Raw genomic sequence first — 16,887 nt, 5'->3', positions numbered from 1 at the left:
GATAGATATATTCCAAAACGCACCTATGTATTTTTCATTTATTTGTAGTATGTAAAAAAAGAGGAGCATGAAACTAGTTGTATCCATCGTTTCTCCAAAATAAATAAGTCAAAATGATATTTAAATAAAAAAGGGAAAACATTTTATATTTATTTTGACGACGATTTGCAAATAAGACGAACGAAAAAAGAAAAGAAAGGAAAATAGAAATTCAACCAAAACGTGGAAAAAAGATAGAGGGTCCCACCATGACGTTTGGCCTCTATCTCCCGCGCTTACAACGTGCATCGTATAGAAACCACCAAGAAATTAGAACACTGCACTCAGATATACTGAAGATAAGAAACAGAATAACTTCCTTTCTTCATTCATTCTCACTTTGCTTCTACTTTCATTTTTCTGCCAGTAATCTTCATCTTCCTCACAGAAATCACCAATGGCAGCATTGCGATTATCATCGTCCTGTGTTGATTCTAATAATCCACAGTCCTCAAAATTCAAATTCCTCTCCACCTTCGCTCCAGAATCTAGTTTCCGGACCAATTGGACGAGGCTTCTGTTCTTCAGAACTTCAGTCTCGAGTTCAACAAGAAGGAAGCTGTGCATTAGGAACGTAGCCAGCGATCGACAGAAAGAACTGAAGGAGCCGGTGAACGGAGAAGGTAAATAGCGCGAAACTGACTTGAAATATAATCCGACGATTGTCTTTGTAATGATGTGAATGTAAATGTGTTTGTTAATGGAATTGAAATCTCAAATCATTGATAATCCGTCTCTTTATAGTTGTAGACAATTTCGATAGTTTTCTTCCAGATTCGGCGTCCATTGCTGCGAGTATTAAGTATCATTCGGAATTCACGCCTTCTTTCTCTCCGGAGGGCTTTGGGCTTTCTAAGGCATACTATGCGACTGCTGAGAGTGTTCGTGATATGCTTATCATCAACTGGAATGCTACGTATGAGTACTATGAAAAGATGAATGTGAAGCAAGCCTACTATCTGTCGATGGAGTTTCTACAGGTTCTTATCGTCATCGAATCACTGATTATTGTTTGCAACTTGTTTTGAATCAACGATAAGCCTGTTAGTTGTCATTGATATGAGTGTATATAATTTTTAGGGTTTGATTGCAGGGTAGAGCATTACTAAATGCAATTGGAAATTTGGAACTATCAGGAATTTATGCAGATGCTTTAAGAGTGTTAGGATGTAATCTCGAGGAGGTAGCACGGCAGGTGAGAGATATATCGGATAATTACATTTTCTCTTTGTTTCCTTCTTCGTGAACGACTTTCAATTTCTGGATTAATAGGAGAGGGAAGAAAGTTTTCTTCCAATTTCTGGTGTTCATTAACAATGTGAATGTAAACGTGTTTGTTAATGGAATGCAAAATTATCAAAATAATGATACAAAGACTTGAGAGACCTAGGCTATTACCGTTGCTTGAATGAAAATACTTCAAATGTGAGATAAACTGGTCTGATTCAGTTACATATTTAGATTTATTTCTCACTGTAGAGTTCTTAATAGAAGAATGCTTCCTAGAGAAAGTATTACTCTCAATATCCTTTAAATATCACTTATTAAAATAAGATTAATGTTTTCTAAAAAAGGCAGCAGAGTTTATAAGGAGCAAGTTCCCTCAAATGGAAAAGTTTTCTGAATTGTACTTATTTACGGATATTCATTTGTTCGGTGTCAATGGATACTTGATCGTAGGAATCGGATGCTGCACTAGGAAATGGAGGATTAGGGCGGCTTGCTTCCTGCTTTCTGGACTCCCTGGCAACACTAAACTATCCAGCATGGGGATACGGACTCAGATACAAGTACGGTTTGTTCAAACAACTCATTACAAAAGATGGACAGGAGGAAGTGGCTGAAAACTGGCTAGAGGTACAGTAGTTTTGATTCTATCTTCGATCTGGGTGAAACTGGAAGCAAATTTTGAGTTCTTGACTGTTGGTGGTCTCATGATTCCTGTGTTGATTAATCAATTTTGTTTCAACAGATGGGAAATCCCTGGGAAATTGCAAGACACGACATCTCCTATCCTGTGAAATTCTATGGTGAAGTCATTTCAGGCGCAGATGGAAGTAAGCAATGGGTTGGAGGGGAAAATATCACTGCTGTTGCCTATGATGTCCCAATACCAGGTTATAAAACTAAAACCACCGTAAACCTCCGTTTGTGGTCCACAAAAGTTGCTCCCGAACAATTTAATTTGAGTTCTTTCAATGTTGGAGATCATGCCAATGCATATGCAGCCATAAAAAAGGCTGAAAAGGTACGGAAAATTCCATGATCGTCCTGCTGAAGCTCTGTTTCTTTTTTTATCATCTTCTCTGTTCCTATGTAGCTTCTAATTTCTCGATGCAAAATTCAGCTATTAATAGGATATTTGTTGTCCTTAAAGGCAAAAACAATATCATTAGAATGTAAAAACAAATAGTACACTGACTACTAGAATTTTCCTCACTACTAGCCACATTCAAATCTTAGGATTCATAGTTTTTTTGTTGATGACTCGAAGGGGTTAAATGTTAAAAATTTGTACGTTCCTGCAATGCTAGATATGTTATGTACTGTACCCCGGAGACGAGTCACTGGAGGGAAAGACTCTTAGACTGAAACAACAATACACATTGTGCTCTGCTTCCCTTCAAGATATTGTCGCACGTTTTGAGAGAAGATCCGGGGAGGCTGTGGACTGGGAAAGTTTTCCAGAAAAGGTTGCTGTGCAGATGAATGATACGCATCCTACACTTTGTATCCCTGAACTGATAAGAATATTGATGGATGTGAAAGGGTTGACCTGGAAAGAAGCTTGGGGCATCACTCGTAGGTATTTTCTAGTGGTTTACTGGCATATAAATATTTTTGCTGCTACCCAGGGCACCAAGTATAAAATCAGTTGTGGGGATAAGTAAATAAGACATTACAATTTCAAAGATTAATGATTCAACCTTCACAATTGTTGAACTAAAAAAATCCCTATAAAATAAACTCTGATGCATTTTCTTCATTGAATTTAGTTTGCCATTTTATACTCTTTCGTGTCATTATGCACTTGCCAATTCCCATTTTTTTATAATTGCAAAGAACTCCCCATCATTAGAGTTTATACGAACAACTGATCTAGATTATCTTAATCCTATGTTTCTTTGTTTTTTTTTTCTTCCCTACTTTTGCTTTCCCAGAACTGTAGCCTACACAAATCATACAGTTCTGCCGGAGGCGCTGGAAAAATGGAGTTTCCCCCTCATGCAGGAATTACTTCCTCGACACGTCCAGATAATTGAAATGATTGACGAGGAGGTAAACATATCAATGAGTCGACCTTTGATTTTAAACATGGTTAATAGTGTAGTCGCATCAAATTCTCCTAGACGAATTGTCTTCCGGTAAATGAAGCAAAATATATTTTTTCTTCATGACTTCAGCTTATCCATTCCATCATTGCTAAGTACGGCACAAAAGATCTTGAGCTGTTGCAACAAAAGCTGAAGCAAATGAGAGTTCTAGAAAATTTTGAATTACCAGACTCGGTAATGGAACTGCTAGTAAATTCAGCGGAGTCTGCCGTTGCAGTTGCGGTTGATCTCAGTGAGGAAGCTGAAATTCTGGATGAGGAACCGTTACCTGGTAACGAAGGAGACGATACCGAAAACGAAAGTATTGCAAAGAAAATAGATGTTTCGTTTAAAGTTGATCCAAAGCATCCAAAGATGATTCGCATGGCTAATTTGTCTGTTGTTGGTGGATACGCCGTAAATGGTGTTGCTGAAATTCATAGTGAAATTGTTAGAACCGAAGTTTTTAGCGACTTCTATGAGGTAAATCCCACTAATAGCACAGCCTTCACTGAGCAACATACTGTTCTGGACTATTGTTATAATTCCCAATTAAAATTTAACCTTTGTCATACTAAAAAAATCGATACCATCACGCACATGAAACTGAGCTTGTCCTCCATTTAAACTTTACTCACTTCGCATATATCAACTACTGTCAGTTGTGGCCTGAGAAATTTCAAAACAAAACGAATGGAGTGACACCGAGAAGATGGATCCGTTTTTGCAATCCGGACCTGAGTAAAATCATCACAAAGTGGACTGGAACAGAGCACTGGGTGACAGATACTGAGAAACTGGCAACACTCCGACAGGTACAACTGATTACAAAACGAACTTTCAAGTCTCTATTTCGATGAAGATTTATCTAACATATAAACTTAACTTTTATTTGCTACATCTAGCTTCATAAATATCCTGTTTAACTCTAGGCGGAGAATCCATTTCCTTACTCCTAGTACCGTATAAACTGGAAATTATTTTGTAGCTTGACCCAATTAGGTATGATAGTAATATGATTGACAATTGTATGTGCAGTTCGCTGATAGTGAGCATCTTCAGTCCATGTGGAAGGAAGCTAAAAGAATAAACAAATTGAAAGTTGTCTCTTTTCTAAAAGAAAAAACTGGCTATTTAGTCAGCCCTGATGCAATGTTTGACGTACAGGTTATTTTCTGTCCTTAGATAGTTTACTTAGTAGACAAAGACTTCAACAATTTTTACTTTCTGTAGCGAGCCATACGGTTGAAATTTTTATATTTTCCATTCGTATTAAAACCAAAATGATGCCGATCATTTGCTAAGTTGCCCATAAGATTATCATTGCCCGTCTTTGGACCAAAGTGATGATTAAGTTGCCCATAAGATTATCATTGCATATATTCTTCTAAGATTAACACCAGAATATGTATATCCAGGTAAAACGCATCCATGAATACAAGCGGCAGTTGTTGAACATCCTGGGGATTGTCTATCGTTATAAACAAATGAAAGAAATGACTCGCGAGGAAAGAGAAGCCAAGTTTGTTCCTCGGGTCTGTATATTTGGGGGGAAAGCATTTGCTACATATGTCCAGGCCAAAAGGATTGTGAAATTCATTACTGATGTTGGAGCTACCGTCAATAACGATCCTGTTATAGGAGACCTTTTGAAGGTATATTGTGGCAGACAAACATTATGAAGTATTATTCTCTAGCCTCGGAAGTATTTGCACCTACAAAAATCAACGTTAACTTGGCACTTCGGGATTTCAAATTTTTTTTAGGTAGTCTTTGTTCCAGATTACAACGTGAGTGTAGCAGAAGTACTCATTCCTGGCAGTGATCTTTCCCAGCATATCAGGTAGTAACTTGACAAGTTTGTATTACCTTTCTGGCCTTCAAGTTCGGTCTCATTCGCCAAGCATTATACTAATAAAAATTTGTTTCCAAAATCAAGGTTTGGAAGGTCAGCCTTCAATATTACTTTTCTGGCTTTGGTACTTACTTCTGCACTGTTCTTTTGTTTTTGTTTTTGTTTTTTTTTGTTTTTTTTTTTTTTTTTTTTTGCATCTCACATAATTGATTTCGGAAAGTACGGCTGGAATGGAGGCCAGCGGTACCAGCAACATGAAGTTTGCAATGAATGGCTGCATATTAATTGGAACATTAGATGGGGCAAATGTGGAGATAAGAGAAGAGGTTGGAGAAGACAACTTTTTCCTCTTTGGTGCAAGGGCGCATGAAATTGCTGGCCTAAGAAAAGAAAGAGCTCAAGGCAAGGTAAGCCTAAAAACTGAAAATGAAGAAGTGGAAGAGAATACTTCGATCCCTTGAGTTCGAAAAAAGTATTTACTTTTTGCTAACTGAATTTCAAATTGATATTATAATCCCTGAAATTTCACAGATGATTGAAGTTAGTCTTCGGAATTACTATTTGGTTATTAACACTTCAACAATATATAACTTGATAAATTTAACCAAGATCGAGTTTGCTTATGTGACTGTTTTATCTTCTAGAACAGTTGGCAAGTAAAAGTATTATGATTTTTTCCGTTACTGTCGCGAGTTAAAAACTGTCTGCCAAGAACCAACTCGAACCATTTTTCATAGTTTTGAAATGGAAAATACTGGAAAAGAGCACCAAATTTCTTCCACTAAATTTGGTTGCAAATCTCTGATTCTGATTTTATGCGTAGTTTGTTCCTGATCCACGGTTTGAGGAAGTGAAGGCTTTCATTAGAAGTGGGGTTTTCGGTTCCAATAACTATGAAGAACTCGTGGGATCTTTAGAAGGAAATGAAGGTTATGGTCGGGCAGACTATTTCCTCGTTGGCAAGGACTTCCCTAGTTACATAGAGTGCCAAGACAGGGTTGATGAGGCCTATCGAGATCAAAAGGTAGCACCAGATTCTATACTCTTTCATGAACCATGCTGTTAATCTCCTAATCGTTTTACTTGTATTGTACAGAGATGGACCAAGATGTCGATCTTAAACACATCTGGTTCATATAAGTTCAGCAGTGACAGAACCATTCATGAGTATGCAAGAGACATATGGAAGATTTCTCCACTATTGCCATCTTAAAAGGTTTTGTTTCTTTTCCTTTTCCAATAAAATCCCTCTCCAACTCATTGCTATTGTAATTGCCAAATTATATTGGAAGTCAGAAACAGGAGATGGACTTGAATATCTTAGTCCATTCAAAATTAAAGCCCTTGATTGCATAAGAAGTTCGTCAATGAAGAACTTAAACTCACCGGTACAGGCCTATTGATAAATGTTAAGAGTGGGTTAAGAATAAAAGTTCGCTGGTTAAATCAATTTACCATTCTCAGAGCTTTGTTTGGGTTTGGTTAATTCAGGATCAATACTAGGAGTCACTTGAATTCTCGAGTGAATTCAACTCGGAATCACTGCAATCCGACCCTAGATTCATGACAGAAACGATAGTGGAAAAATAGAGAAATTAGTCAGGAGTTCTCTGCATTGGACATTAGAAGGATATAAAAAATTGACATCACATTTAAGAATTATGTAACCTCTCCTCCATCTTCAAGCTAATTAAAGCCCAAATATTTGGACATGAAAATACATTTGAAAAAGAGGATTCATGTCTGTGTCCAAAAAAATAAAAAATCTGTAAAAAGTTTAGGAACCTAAAAGAATGAGAAAGACAAAAAACAAATGCCAAAAACTTGCCCTACAGACTCCATTTGCAAGTTTGATACCTCACATTATCAGGACAAGATAGAAGCAATTATCACAGACTTGCCTGTAATTATTGGATTGGTTGATATATGCCCCTAGATCCTTGGTCAGACTCATCAGCTAAGCAACTTAGCCTTTTTTTTCTAGTTGCCTCCAATCTACTAATGCAATCAATCCCATCCCCCACTTTCCTCTTCTTCCATAGGAGCAGGAACATTAAGATCAATTAGACCAGTTGTCCCATTGGACTCTTGCCTTGTCACTGTAGATGCATCCTCTAAACTTCCAACCACGTGGGACCTCTTATGACCCCCCAATGCCTGGCCTGATTTGAAGGCTTTGAAGCAAATTGGGCACTTGTGTTTTTTTTTGGGCCCAAATTTCTTCTCTTCATTTCCAGAAGTGTTCTGGTGACCCTTGTTTTTGCCATTGCTTGACTCAATTAACTCCCTAGCTGGTATGGGCCGTATGGAGATGGAATTGTTAGTGGTATTTTCGCTGTTTTCACCTGACTGATGCGTCCACTCGCAGCCATTGCTCATTCTTGTATAGGTTTCTCTATCATGAGAACGGAAAATCTCGCTAGGGATCTTCTTGCTGGATCCCTCCCAGAGATCAGGACTGTATGATTCATTTTTCAACCTCTTTCTTAGTTCGTAATTGTAAGAAGATACATGCTCTTGATCATCATTTTTCTTAGATTTCATCGAGTTCTTTAGAATATCTGCACTTGCTCTTCCCACCCTGACTCCAAATTTGAAATCTGGTTTCTTATATTCTTCATCCATTAGAGCCCGATGAACAGACACTTTCAATTTAACCTTCTTGCAGACTTCTTTCCTGAAATTTTCAGAGTCGGAATTCTCACCGTCGAATTCAGAAACTTCCAACTTGTTGATCCTACCTGTGACTTCCTTCATTTCAAGTCCCCCATTAGAGTTAGAGCCGGATGTGCCACTTTCCCTAAAATGACGAGAAGATGATTTACTATCAGAGGATTCCGCAGCTGAATTCAGACCTTCCAATCCTGAAAATCTTGGAGCTTTAGACATCATCACCAAACACATAGCCGCCTCTCGATCTTTCTCAGGATTGTCCGATCGATTCTCTATAAGCTCCCGATTCTGATGAGTGATCCCATGATTGTATTCAAACCTTTTGCTTTCCCTTTCGTTTCCAGAGTGACAAGCCAAGTGCCAACTCAAAGCTTCTGAGGATTGAAACCCTTGTCCACATTCTCTACAAAACTTCTCCTGCCTTGAAGTGTATCCCGAATCAGCAAACCTCTGTGTTATTTTGGGATTCTCTCTCAAACCATAGCCTGAATTCCCATTAGCAACGTCCGATTCTAAATCTCTCTTGCTTCTTCTCCTCTCTGTTGGAACTTGAAACTTCAAGATACTGCTTCTTTCCCTTTGCTTCTCTGCAACTCGGGGTGATTTCTCATTCTTGTGAATTCTGATATGACCTCCCAAAGACTTCCCACACGTGAAGCTCTTATGGCAAAAGTTGCAAACGAACTTGTTTTCTTTAGAATTCTCCATTGGATATTAATTCACACGATTAGTTAAGAACACAAGAAGATTACTTCAACATATAGAATGCTGCATTCTTTTGATCTTTGAAAGAAAAGTTTCCAGATTTGGTTAGTGTGAAAACGATCATCGAGAAATTTCTGTATATTGTCTTGGAGGTGTGAAAATCTTGATCAAGAGCAAGATCTGAGAAAAAAATAAAATTAACTTTCATTTCTGCATAGCTATTTGGCATCCTTCTTAGAATGCTGAAAATAAGAAGAATGGAAAAAAAAATTAAAACTGGGAACAAACTTGTGATGAAGAGTAGGAATCAGAACTGCACCATGGCTCTTCCTGTCTCTTCTCTTCTCAGTCCATTCTCCGTTTTCTCTCTCTCCCTCTCTCTCCACTAAATTTTGTTATATAGTTGGGAGAAGAATTCCATTCCATGCATGAAAGCAGAGAACGAAAAAGGCAACAAAAGATGAAATGCACGTGTAACCATAAGAAAACCTTTCGCTGTTCCAATGGACGGTCTGGATTTGTGCGAGTCGTCAAGAATCAACAGATGTGATGAGTTGCAACTTTGCAACTGCCTGATATTGCAGACTGCAACCTAAATGATAATAACAAACAAAAAAGAAATTAAAAAAAAATAAAAATATATCTTTGACTTTGTCTTGCTGGTAACTTGAGAGAAGTAAAGAGTCGGATTCTATAACCGTTTTGTTTCCAGCTATCAGGGTTCAATGGATACACAAACAAAGTAATTTCTTTAATCTTTTTATTTTTTCCCCCAAGGAGTAATTGCTTTAATCCCATCATTATTATTCTACCTAAACTCAATTTCTTCCGCTAAATCTATTAAAACTATTGAAAATATTTATAAATATAATAAAATGTCACTATGTATTACTAATAGATTACTATAGAATTCTATTATTATTATGGATAGATAATGACATTCTACTATATCTATTTATATATAAATTGGTTCTTTTTTCTTTATTTGAAAATAACCCTAAACATTTTATAGGTTTTATAGTGAAAATAAAATGGTCCAAAAATTTTAAAATTTAAAGAAAAATTTTCGACTAATTTATCTTAGCCCAATCTTGATTCCTACATTAAAGCCTTTCTTTTCTCACATACTACATATTAAAATATAGCCTTAACATGCATTTGTTTCGTATTTGGAAAGTGAAAGCTCTCTCTGATGCACATTCCAACCGTACCCACAAATCACAATAATATTCTTTGATACTCTTAACCTAATCTGACTCTTAACATATATTAGTCTCTTTTTAGTTAAAAAATTTTTATAGATAAGTAACTATGTTTGGAAATTTATTTTTTATCACAACAAAATCTTTATGTTTTTCACTTATTTAGAAGAGGAAAAATAAAATTTATAAGTCATTGAGCGATGATTTTGTTTCTAATTTATTCAAATTTTAAGCTGTTAGCTTTTATTTCAGGAAAAAAAAAAAGAAAAAAAAGAAAAAAAAGATCAATGTTTGAAGAATACTTCAAATCTTTATAGAATTTTCTTTCAAAAAGAAATCTTTATAAAATTTTAAATTTTCAAAAATGTTAATATTTAAGATATTGAATGTACGCAACATACCGTCATTTCTGTCTCAATAATAATAATAATTAATAGGGTGGTTATATTTTCATTATATATATGTATAGGATAATTATTTTAAAAAATAAAATTAAAATATTTTCAAATATAGCAAAATATAATTATCTATCGATGATAGACTATGATAAACTTCTACTATACAGATAGCAGATATTTTATTATATTTATAAAAAAAAAAAATTAGCTTATTTTTTTTATTTAAAAATAACTCATATATATTTGTAATTTTTTTCTCATTACTGAGGAATTAGAAACAAAATATTAATCATTAACTAATTTAATAATAAATTTATACTTTCTTTTAATTATTATTATACGTCTTAAGATAATAGTATTTTGTTCGTTTCAAATTCAAATAAAATAAAAAAAAAAAGAGCATTTTATCCTTTGTCAAAGAATATTATCTTTTATCTAAATATGATTGATTGGGGTAATAGTAATCTTATAATTTTTATTTTGGGGATAACACAATGTTGACTCTGACATTTTTCCTTCTATATTTGTAATTACTTTTATAATATTCCTTTAGTACTACTTTTTTAACATTTATTTTTGTAGTAATGTTACTTTCTCATGTGTATGTTGAGAAGTGATTGTAAAATTCGTTAAAATTATTTTTTATTTTAAAATTATTATGTAATATATTTTTAATTATTTAAAATAATATATATATATATATATATTATATTATATTTAAAATATTAAATTATTTTTAAGTGAGTATAAAAGTTTGTACAATAATTTAGAACTTTATTTTAACCATTTAAAAATCACTCCCAAACATGTATTATATTGTAAAAGTCAAAAAAAAATTATTTATTTATTTACTTTTTTAAAAAAGGGTTCATTTCTATCTAACCTTAAATTTTGTTTTTTTTTTTTTGGGTTAAAAATCAATTTTGATACTTAAACTTTGATTTTTAATAATTTAGTTCATGTACTTTCAATTTTGTGATAATCTAGTTTTTGTACTTTAGTATGTAATAACTTGTTATTGTATTTTTAAAATTGCAACTATTTAATTCATGTGGTAAAATTTCCATCAAAACTAAATATCAAATCTTATTATTCAACCATTTAAATTTTATAGCTTATAACATATTTGATTCTTAATTAGTTTATTGATGTAATAAATTTCATTTGATCTTAAAAATAATTTCATAGTAAGGAATAAACTTTTTCAAATTTTAAAGTGCATGGACTTTAAATGTTTCAAATTTTAAATGAATGGACTAAATTGTTGTATATTAAAATTTAAATATTAAATTGTTACAAAATTGAGAGTATATAAAGTTGATAGCATAAATTGCAACTGAAAGACCGGAAATGAGTTTTAGCCTAAAATTTTAACTAGCATTCTTTCAAATTTAAAAGTAGGGATAATAAATTAGAATATGATACTTTGTCATTTTGTTCAATTAAAGTGGTTAGCATTTGACCAGTAAAAAGTATTTTCCTCCGACTGTAGGAACTTGTAGATGCTTACGAGTTCGTTTGGAGATGAACATTTATGATTGACCGTCAATAACTAAAAAAAATAAGGTTGTTTCTAATATTTAGAGATTTGTGGTAATTTTACAGGTTGGCTTTTTAAAAGTCGAGAGTCAAAGACTTATAACCCTCACCAAAAATATAAAAAAAATCAAAAAATCAAAAAATCAAAAAAAAAAAAAAACAAAACAAAAATATAAATTAGGTCGAGCGTTGAAAACTTGACCAATATAGGTCAAGTGTTCAACTTTTGCCATCCTGCCATCATCGCCTACCATCCATCTCGAGACTTGAAGTCTCGACCTGCACCCATTTGACTGCCCCAATCATATGTCGGTCATTGCCATGTCTGGTCACATTCGTCTTTTGAAACCCGTGGATTGAGTTTTGAACATTTGACCTATGTCTTTTTAAACCTCCGATTTTTACGTCTTAAACAGATTACTCACACTCACAAAATACTCTCTTCCTCTCTTCCGATTTTTACTTCTCACAAATTCACATATTACTTTCTTCCGATTTTACTTCTCACAAACTCACAGATTCTCTCTTCCCACAAATTTTCTCCTCTTCTTCTTCCCAAAATTATTACTAAATCCTCATATTTCCCACATTCGTCTATCAAATTGTGAGATTTGTACGTTTATTCTAGTAAATTTCTATTTTTTAAAAATAATTATAATTTTTGTTTCAATTCTCACACTGTTATATATTTTTTTTATAGTTTTTATTGTTGTTTGGGAAACAAAGAATCAAAAAGAGATACACTTTCACTCAACTAAATTCATATTTTTTTAATTAAAAAATAGGCTATAAATCCATATTCTCATATTATTCTATTTTTAAAAAGTAGGAACATCGTTGAATTTGTAAATTTACTTTTTATTTATTACTAGTTTTTTGTTTTTAATATTTTTTATATTTATATTATACTAGATATACCCTTTTAATTCCTTATATATTGATGTTAATAGTTTTTTAGTATTAGTTATATATTGATATTATAGATCTACCATGTTAATTTTTTTTAATAGTCGTTGAATTCAATAATATTTATATATTGATGTTAGTAGTATTTTTCTCCTTAGTTTAAAATTCGTATTTATATTATACTAGATTTACCATGTTAATGTTTTCTTTTGCATTTTAAATAATATTATATTTTGTTAATGTCAGAATTTTTAACATTAGGCTTTTCTTTTTAAAAAAATTAATATCAATGTTATTTTTTTTAAGTTCAATATTAGTTATTTGAGTATTAGTTATTTTGTTAGTGTTAGGGTTTTAGTGTTTAGTGTTAAGTTTTAGGCATTAAATTTTGTTAGTACAATATATATTTTTTAATTTTAGTTTTCTCTTCATTTTTTGTTTATAGTTTTTTAATAAAAAAGAAGTATCATTGTTTGTTTGTATTTTTTAATAATATTCTTTTTTTTAGTTAAAAAGTCTAGTGTTTTTGTTTGTTTTTAATAAAAAATTCCTAATTGAATAATGATTTTTTTATATTTTTTATACTGTTTGATTTTTTTTTTATTTAAGTTTGATGTTTATAATTTAAAAAAGTTGTTTTTTTTTCTTATTTAAAACAAAATTATTAATTTGAGTGATTTTTTTTTTATATATTTCTTATAATATTCAATTTTTTTTAGTATTTAAGTTTGATGTTCAAAGTTTTTTATTACAAAACGTTTAGTATTAGAGTTTGTTTTTTAGTACAATATATTTGTAATTGAGTTTTCTTTTCATTTTATGTTCATAATTTTTTAATACAAATACTTTAGTATTCTTGTTTTTTCTTTTAATAATATTCGATTCTTTTAGTATTAGTTTTTTAGTACAAAAAATTTAAGTACTTTTGTTTGTTTCTAATACGAAATTCGTATTTAAAATATTTTTTTGTTTGTTTTTGTTTGTTTTTAAGTTTGATAATTAGTAGTATTGTTTGTCTTCTTTTTAGAAGATAGTGGACAAATGTTTGAGATTTATGTTGTTTACAAATGGTAATGTGATGGATGGAGTTGATTATGACCAACTACCATGTGGGGGTTTTAGCATAAATATGAACAATGGACTTGTTTTTTAACAATTCATTGAAATGATAGGGATGTAACTTAGTGTAGATATGAGAGCAAACCAGTTACAAATACTATATAGGTATCCTAATCTAATACCATCAGGATTAGTAAGGTTTATGTCATTCCCTATTCCTAATGAACAAGCAATGAACCTGATGTTCTCAATTGCAATGTCACTCCCGAATTAGTGCATTTATATGTTAATGTGAGTAGGGTAGGGTTGGATATTAACTTGAATGTACAACCCTTTAGTCGTTTTGAAGATTTGACTAATGTATTGACCCTGATCCTGAATCAGTTGCACCAGTCTATAATTATGAAGATATGGTGGCTATATAGAGATTTTAGAACAGAAACAAACAATGAATTTGAGGAGTTAGACTTTGATGGTCATGAAAATGAGTTACTTTCAGATACATTCAATGATTTGGATATGAATGTAATAGATAACATTAAAAAACACGACCCAATTGTATAAGGAGATGATTTGTCAAGACAAAGAAATGTTACAACATGCGGTCAAGTGTTTTGCTATTAAATGTCACACACTATATGAGGTCGTGGAATCGACACCGACAATTTGGGCAATCTAGTGTAAGAAGTGAAAAGAAGGTTGCAAATGGAGATTTCCTGCAATAAAAAAAAAATTGCATGGCTTATTTAAGATCACTAAGTATGTTGAACAACATACATGTTTTTACTTAGAACTTAGTCAAAGTCATGTGCAGTAAGATTATTTGATGATTACACTAGAGTTTTGTGATGCGTAAGAGAAAAACCACCCATCAGCATGGCACAACTATAGTTCGACATGAAAACAAAATTTGGATATCATGTTCCTTACCACGAGGTGTGGGAGGGTAAAAAAAAGGCGTTGGCTAAAGTGTTCGATGACTGGGATGAGTCATACAAATTGTTGCTCAGGTGGCTGTATTGCTGAGGTTTGTGCCCTAAAGTCTCGTGTCCTATTTGTAAACAACTTTGTAAGAACGTTTGTGATGTATAATATATATGATATTTACTTCACTTCTTGACTTTGCACATTTAGATGTTTTTTATTTTACCACAAACCAATAAACTTAATATCCCTGGTTGTCTTTATGTAACTTAAGCATGTATGTAGTGATATACAAATGGATCATGTCTTAAGTGACAACCAAAATGGTTTGTAGTATATGGATAAAGGAGGGAAACCTTATTCTGGTAACACTACAGGCGCGACCCACTTTGTGGAATTGTTACAAGTATTGTGACTTGTCACAGATGGTCTGATCCTGATCATTCGTGAAGGGGACATGCGAGCGGGGGCGTCCTATACAAAGAGTTTGTATAAGACCTAACATCAAAGTGTTAACGTCTCATCATATAACTCCGTTCATGACTGAGACTTCACTTCACTAGGATGACCATAGATAACATGACCTCAATTCTGAGTGAGTTGGGGACTCCTGCCATTGAGAGCGGTCCTTTGATTTGCATGGGTATGAGTGACCATAGCATCGACTCAAACCTACCACTTTGGGGATTCGTCTGATTTGGGAGTTGGGAAATCAGCTTCACAAGATGGAGTTCACTCCTTCTCGAAGCAAGGGTAAGTAGATAGATTGCTCTCTTAAGGGCTGATCCTGGGGCTTGAAGCATGTGGCACCACACACCTTCTCATGGACCGAGAGGTGTTCACACATAGTAAGACTATGTTGTATTGTTCTTTAGAGGGATCAATGGTACTTAAGGAGTAAGATGTAACTACATGGGCAAAACGGTTAATTGGTCTGTTGTAATTACGAGCATCTATGAAGGGTCATCGTACTGATGATTGGTTATATCCAATGGACATAGAAATATATCTATGGTAAGAAGAGTTCAATTGTCGGCCTTTAGTGGAATGCCTGGCAGTTAATGGATGGTGGATGTCGTGACTAAAGAGTTTAGTCAGCTATGCACGTACTGTTGGAGCTTCGAGCCATAGGTCCATAAGGTCCCCTTGGTAACTTGGATACAAGTTGAGAGTTAGTTTTTGGATCAGTTTAAAATGTTCAAATTGACAAGAGGGAGTTCGATTATATATGATATAATTGAACTAGGTAATTATATATGATATAAGTAACTTTATGTATGAGATACATTAATTTGGGATGAATTGGATATAAATATGATTTATATTTAGTAGAAGAAAAATACTATGATTAATATATGATATTAATTCATAAGTTATGAATATGATGTGATCATATTCATTGTCTATTAATTAGACGATTAAATGGGTAATAGGATGACGTCTCTTCTGTTTTCATAGCGGATGAGTAAGCTGAAAGATCACTTTAAGACGCTTAAATAGCTCACAGTGTGTTAAGCATGGGAAGTGCGGAGATTGTGTTAAAGAGTGTCATCGCTTAGAAATCTATGCCTATAGATAGTGCCTAAACGATCGCTTACCTATACGATAGTGCTGAGCAATCGCTTAATGATTACACCCGCGCACTATTTACTAAACGATCGTTTACCTTTTCCTAAGTGATCGTTTAACATTTGATATTTACAATCGATCATGTAGACAATCGCTTAGTTTTTCCTACATGATCGTTTAGACGATCGCTTATCTTTTTCCTATACGATCATATACTTCACCTAAATGATCAAGCATTTTGTCTATACGATAGACGGACCTATCTCCCACTCGCTTGATCGTTGTATATGATCTCCCTTCCTCCTTCCCTCTACCTAATCCGATCAAAGCCCACCCTTTGGATTCTCACTCCAAGAATACTGAGGGCTCTAAGTAATGATGTCATCCCTATTTTTTTCTGTTCGTGTGGAGGCTATTCGAGGTAGATGATTGGATTTTGTTAAGCAATAGCTTACCGTCTCAGCAAAATCGAGATTTGCTGTGAAGAATAAGTCTTCAACTGGTATGATCTCTTGATCTCATATTTATTGTTCTTTTGAGCATGTCAATAATTTAGCATTATGAATGCATTTTAGTATGTTTGAATGTATATGTGGAAATTCTGTCACAATGAATTGGAAAGATCCACTTCCGCTCGTAGGTACTCTTGAATAAGAGTTCCTTTATGTATATGGTTAAACAGACCAATCTTGGAACTCGTGTGA

At 33.4% G+C, this 16,887-nt stretch overlaps 2 protein-coding genes across 4 annotated transcripts in view; one reads left to right on the top strand and one right to left on the bottom strand.

Annotated features, from left to right (window-relative positions):
• Positions 1-316: 316 nt before the first annotated feature.
• Positions 317-16,887, top strand: part of LOC120081789 (alpha-1,4 glucan phosphorylase L-2 isozyme, chloroplastic/amyloplastic-like) — a 29,379-nt gene continuing 12,808 nt past the window's right edge. The window contains exons 1-15 of one of the 3 annotated variants that reach the window (XM_039036953.1): positions 317-662; positions 784-1,019; positions 1,133-1,234; positions 1,720-1,896; positions 2,012-2,287; positions 2,574-2,845; positions 3,201-3,318; positions 3,444-3,836; positions 4,016-4,168; positions 4,392-4,520; positions 4,772-5,008; positions 5,120-5,196; positions 5,429-5,615; positions 6,032-6,232; positions 6,305-6,424. In XM_039036953.1, the coding sequence (XP_038892881.1) occupies positions 437-662; positions 784-1,019; positions 1,133-1,234; positions 1,720-1,896; positions 2,012-2,287; positions 2,574-2,845; positions 3,201-3,318; positions 3,444-3,836; positions 4,016-4,168; positions 4,392-4,520; positions 4,772-5,008; positions 5,120-5,196; positions 5,429-5,615; positions 6,032-6,232; positions 6,305-6,421 (2,901 nt within the window). In that variant the 5' untranslated portion in view covers positions 317-436 and the 3' untranslated portion in view covers positions 6,422-6,424. Of the gene's footprint in view, positions 663-783; positions 1,020-1,132; positions 1,235-1,719; positions 1,897-2,011; positions 2,288-2,573; positions 2,846-3,200; positions 3,319-3,443; positions 3,837-4,015; positions 4,169-4,391; positions 4,521-4,771; positions 5,009-5,119; positions 5,197-5,428; positions 5,616-6,031; positions 6,233-6,304; positions 6,594-16,887 lie in introns of those variants that run through there. The other 2 variants (XM_039036954.1, XM_039036951.1) reach the window with 2 other exon arrangements.
• LOC120081790 lies at positions 6,794-9,395 on the bottom strand. The gene is made up of 2 exons (XM_039036955.1): positions 8,875-9,395; positions 6,794-8,766 (listed from the first exon to the last, which is right to left on the bottom strand). Exon 2 carries the CDS (start codon positions 8,587-8,589, stop codon positions 7,216-7,218), a length of 1,374 nt encoding a protein of 457 aa, XP_038892883.1. The 5' UTR covers positions 8,590-8,766; positions 8,875-9,395; the 3' UTR covers positions 6,794-7,215.

This window comes from Benincasa hispida, chromosome 7 (genome assembly GCF_009727055.1).
Source record: "Benincasa hispida cultivar B227 chromosome 7, ASM972705v1, whole genome shotgun sequence".
Classification (NCBI taxonomy): Eukaryota; Viridiplantae; Streptophyta; class Magnoliopsida; order Cucurbitales; family Cucurbitaceae; genus Benincasa; species Benincasa hispida.
This window is presented reverse-complemented; position numbering and strand designations above follow the sequence as displayed.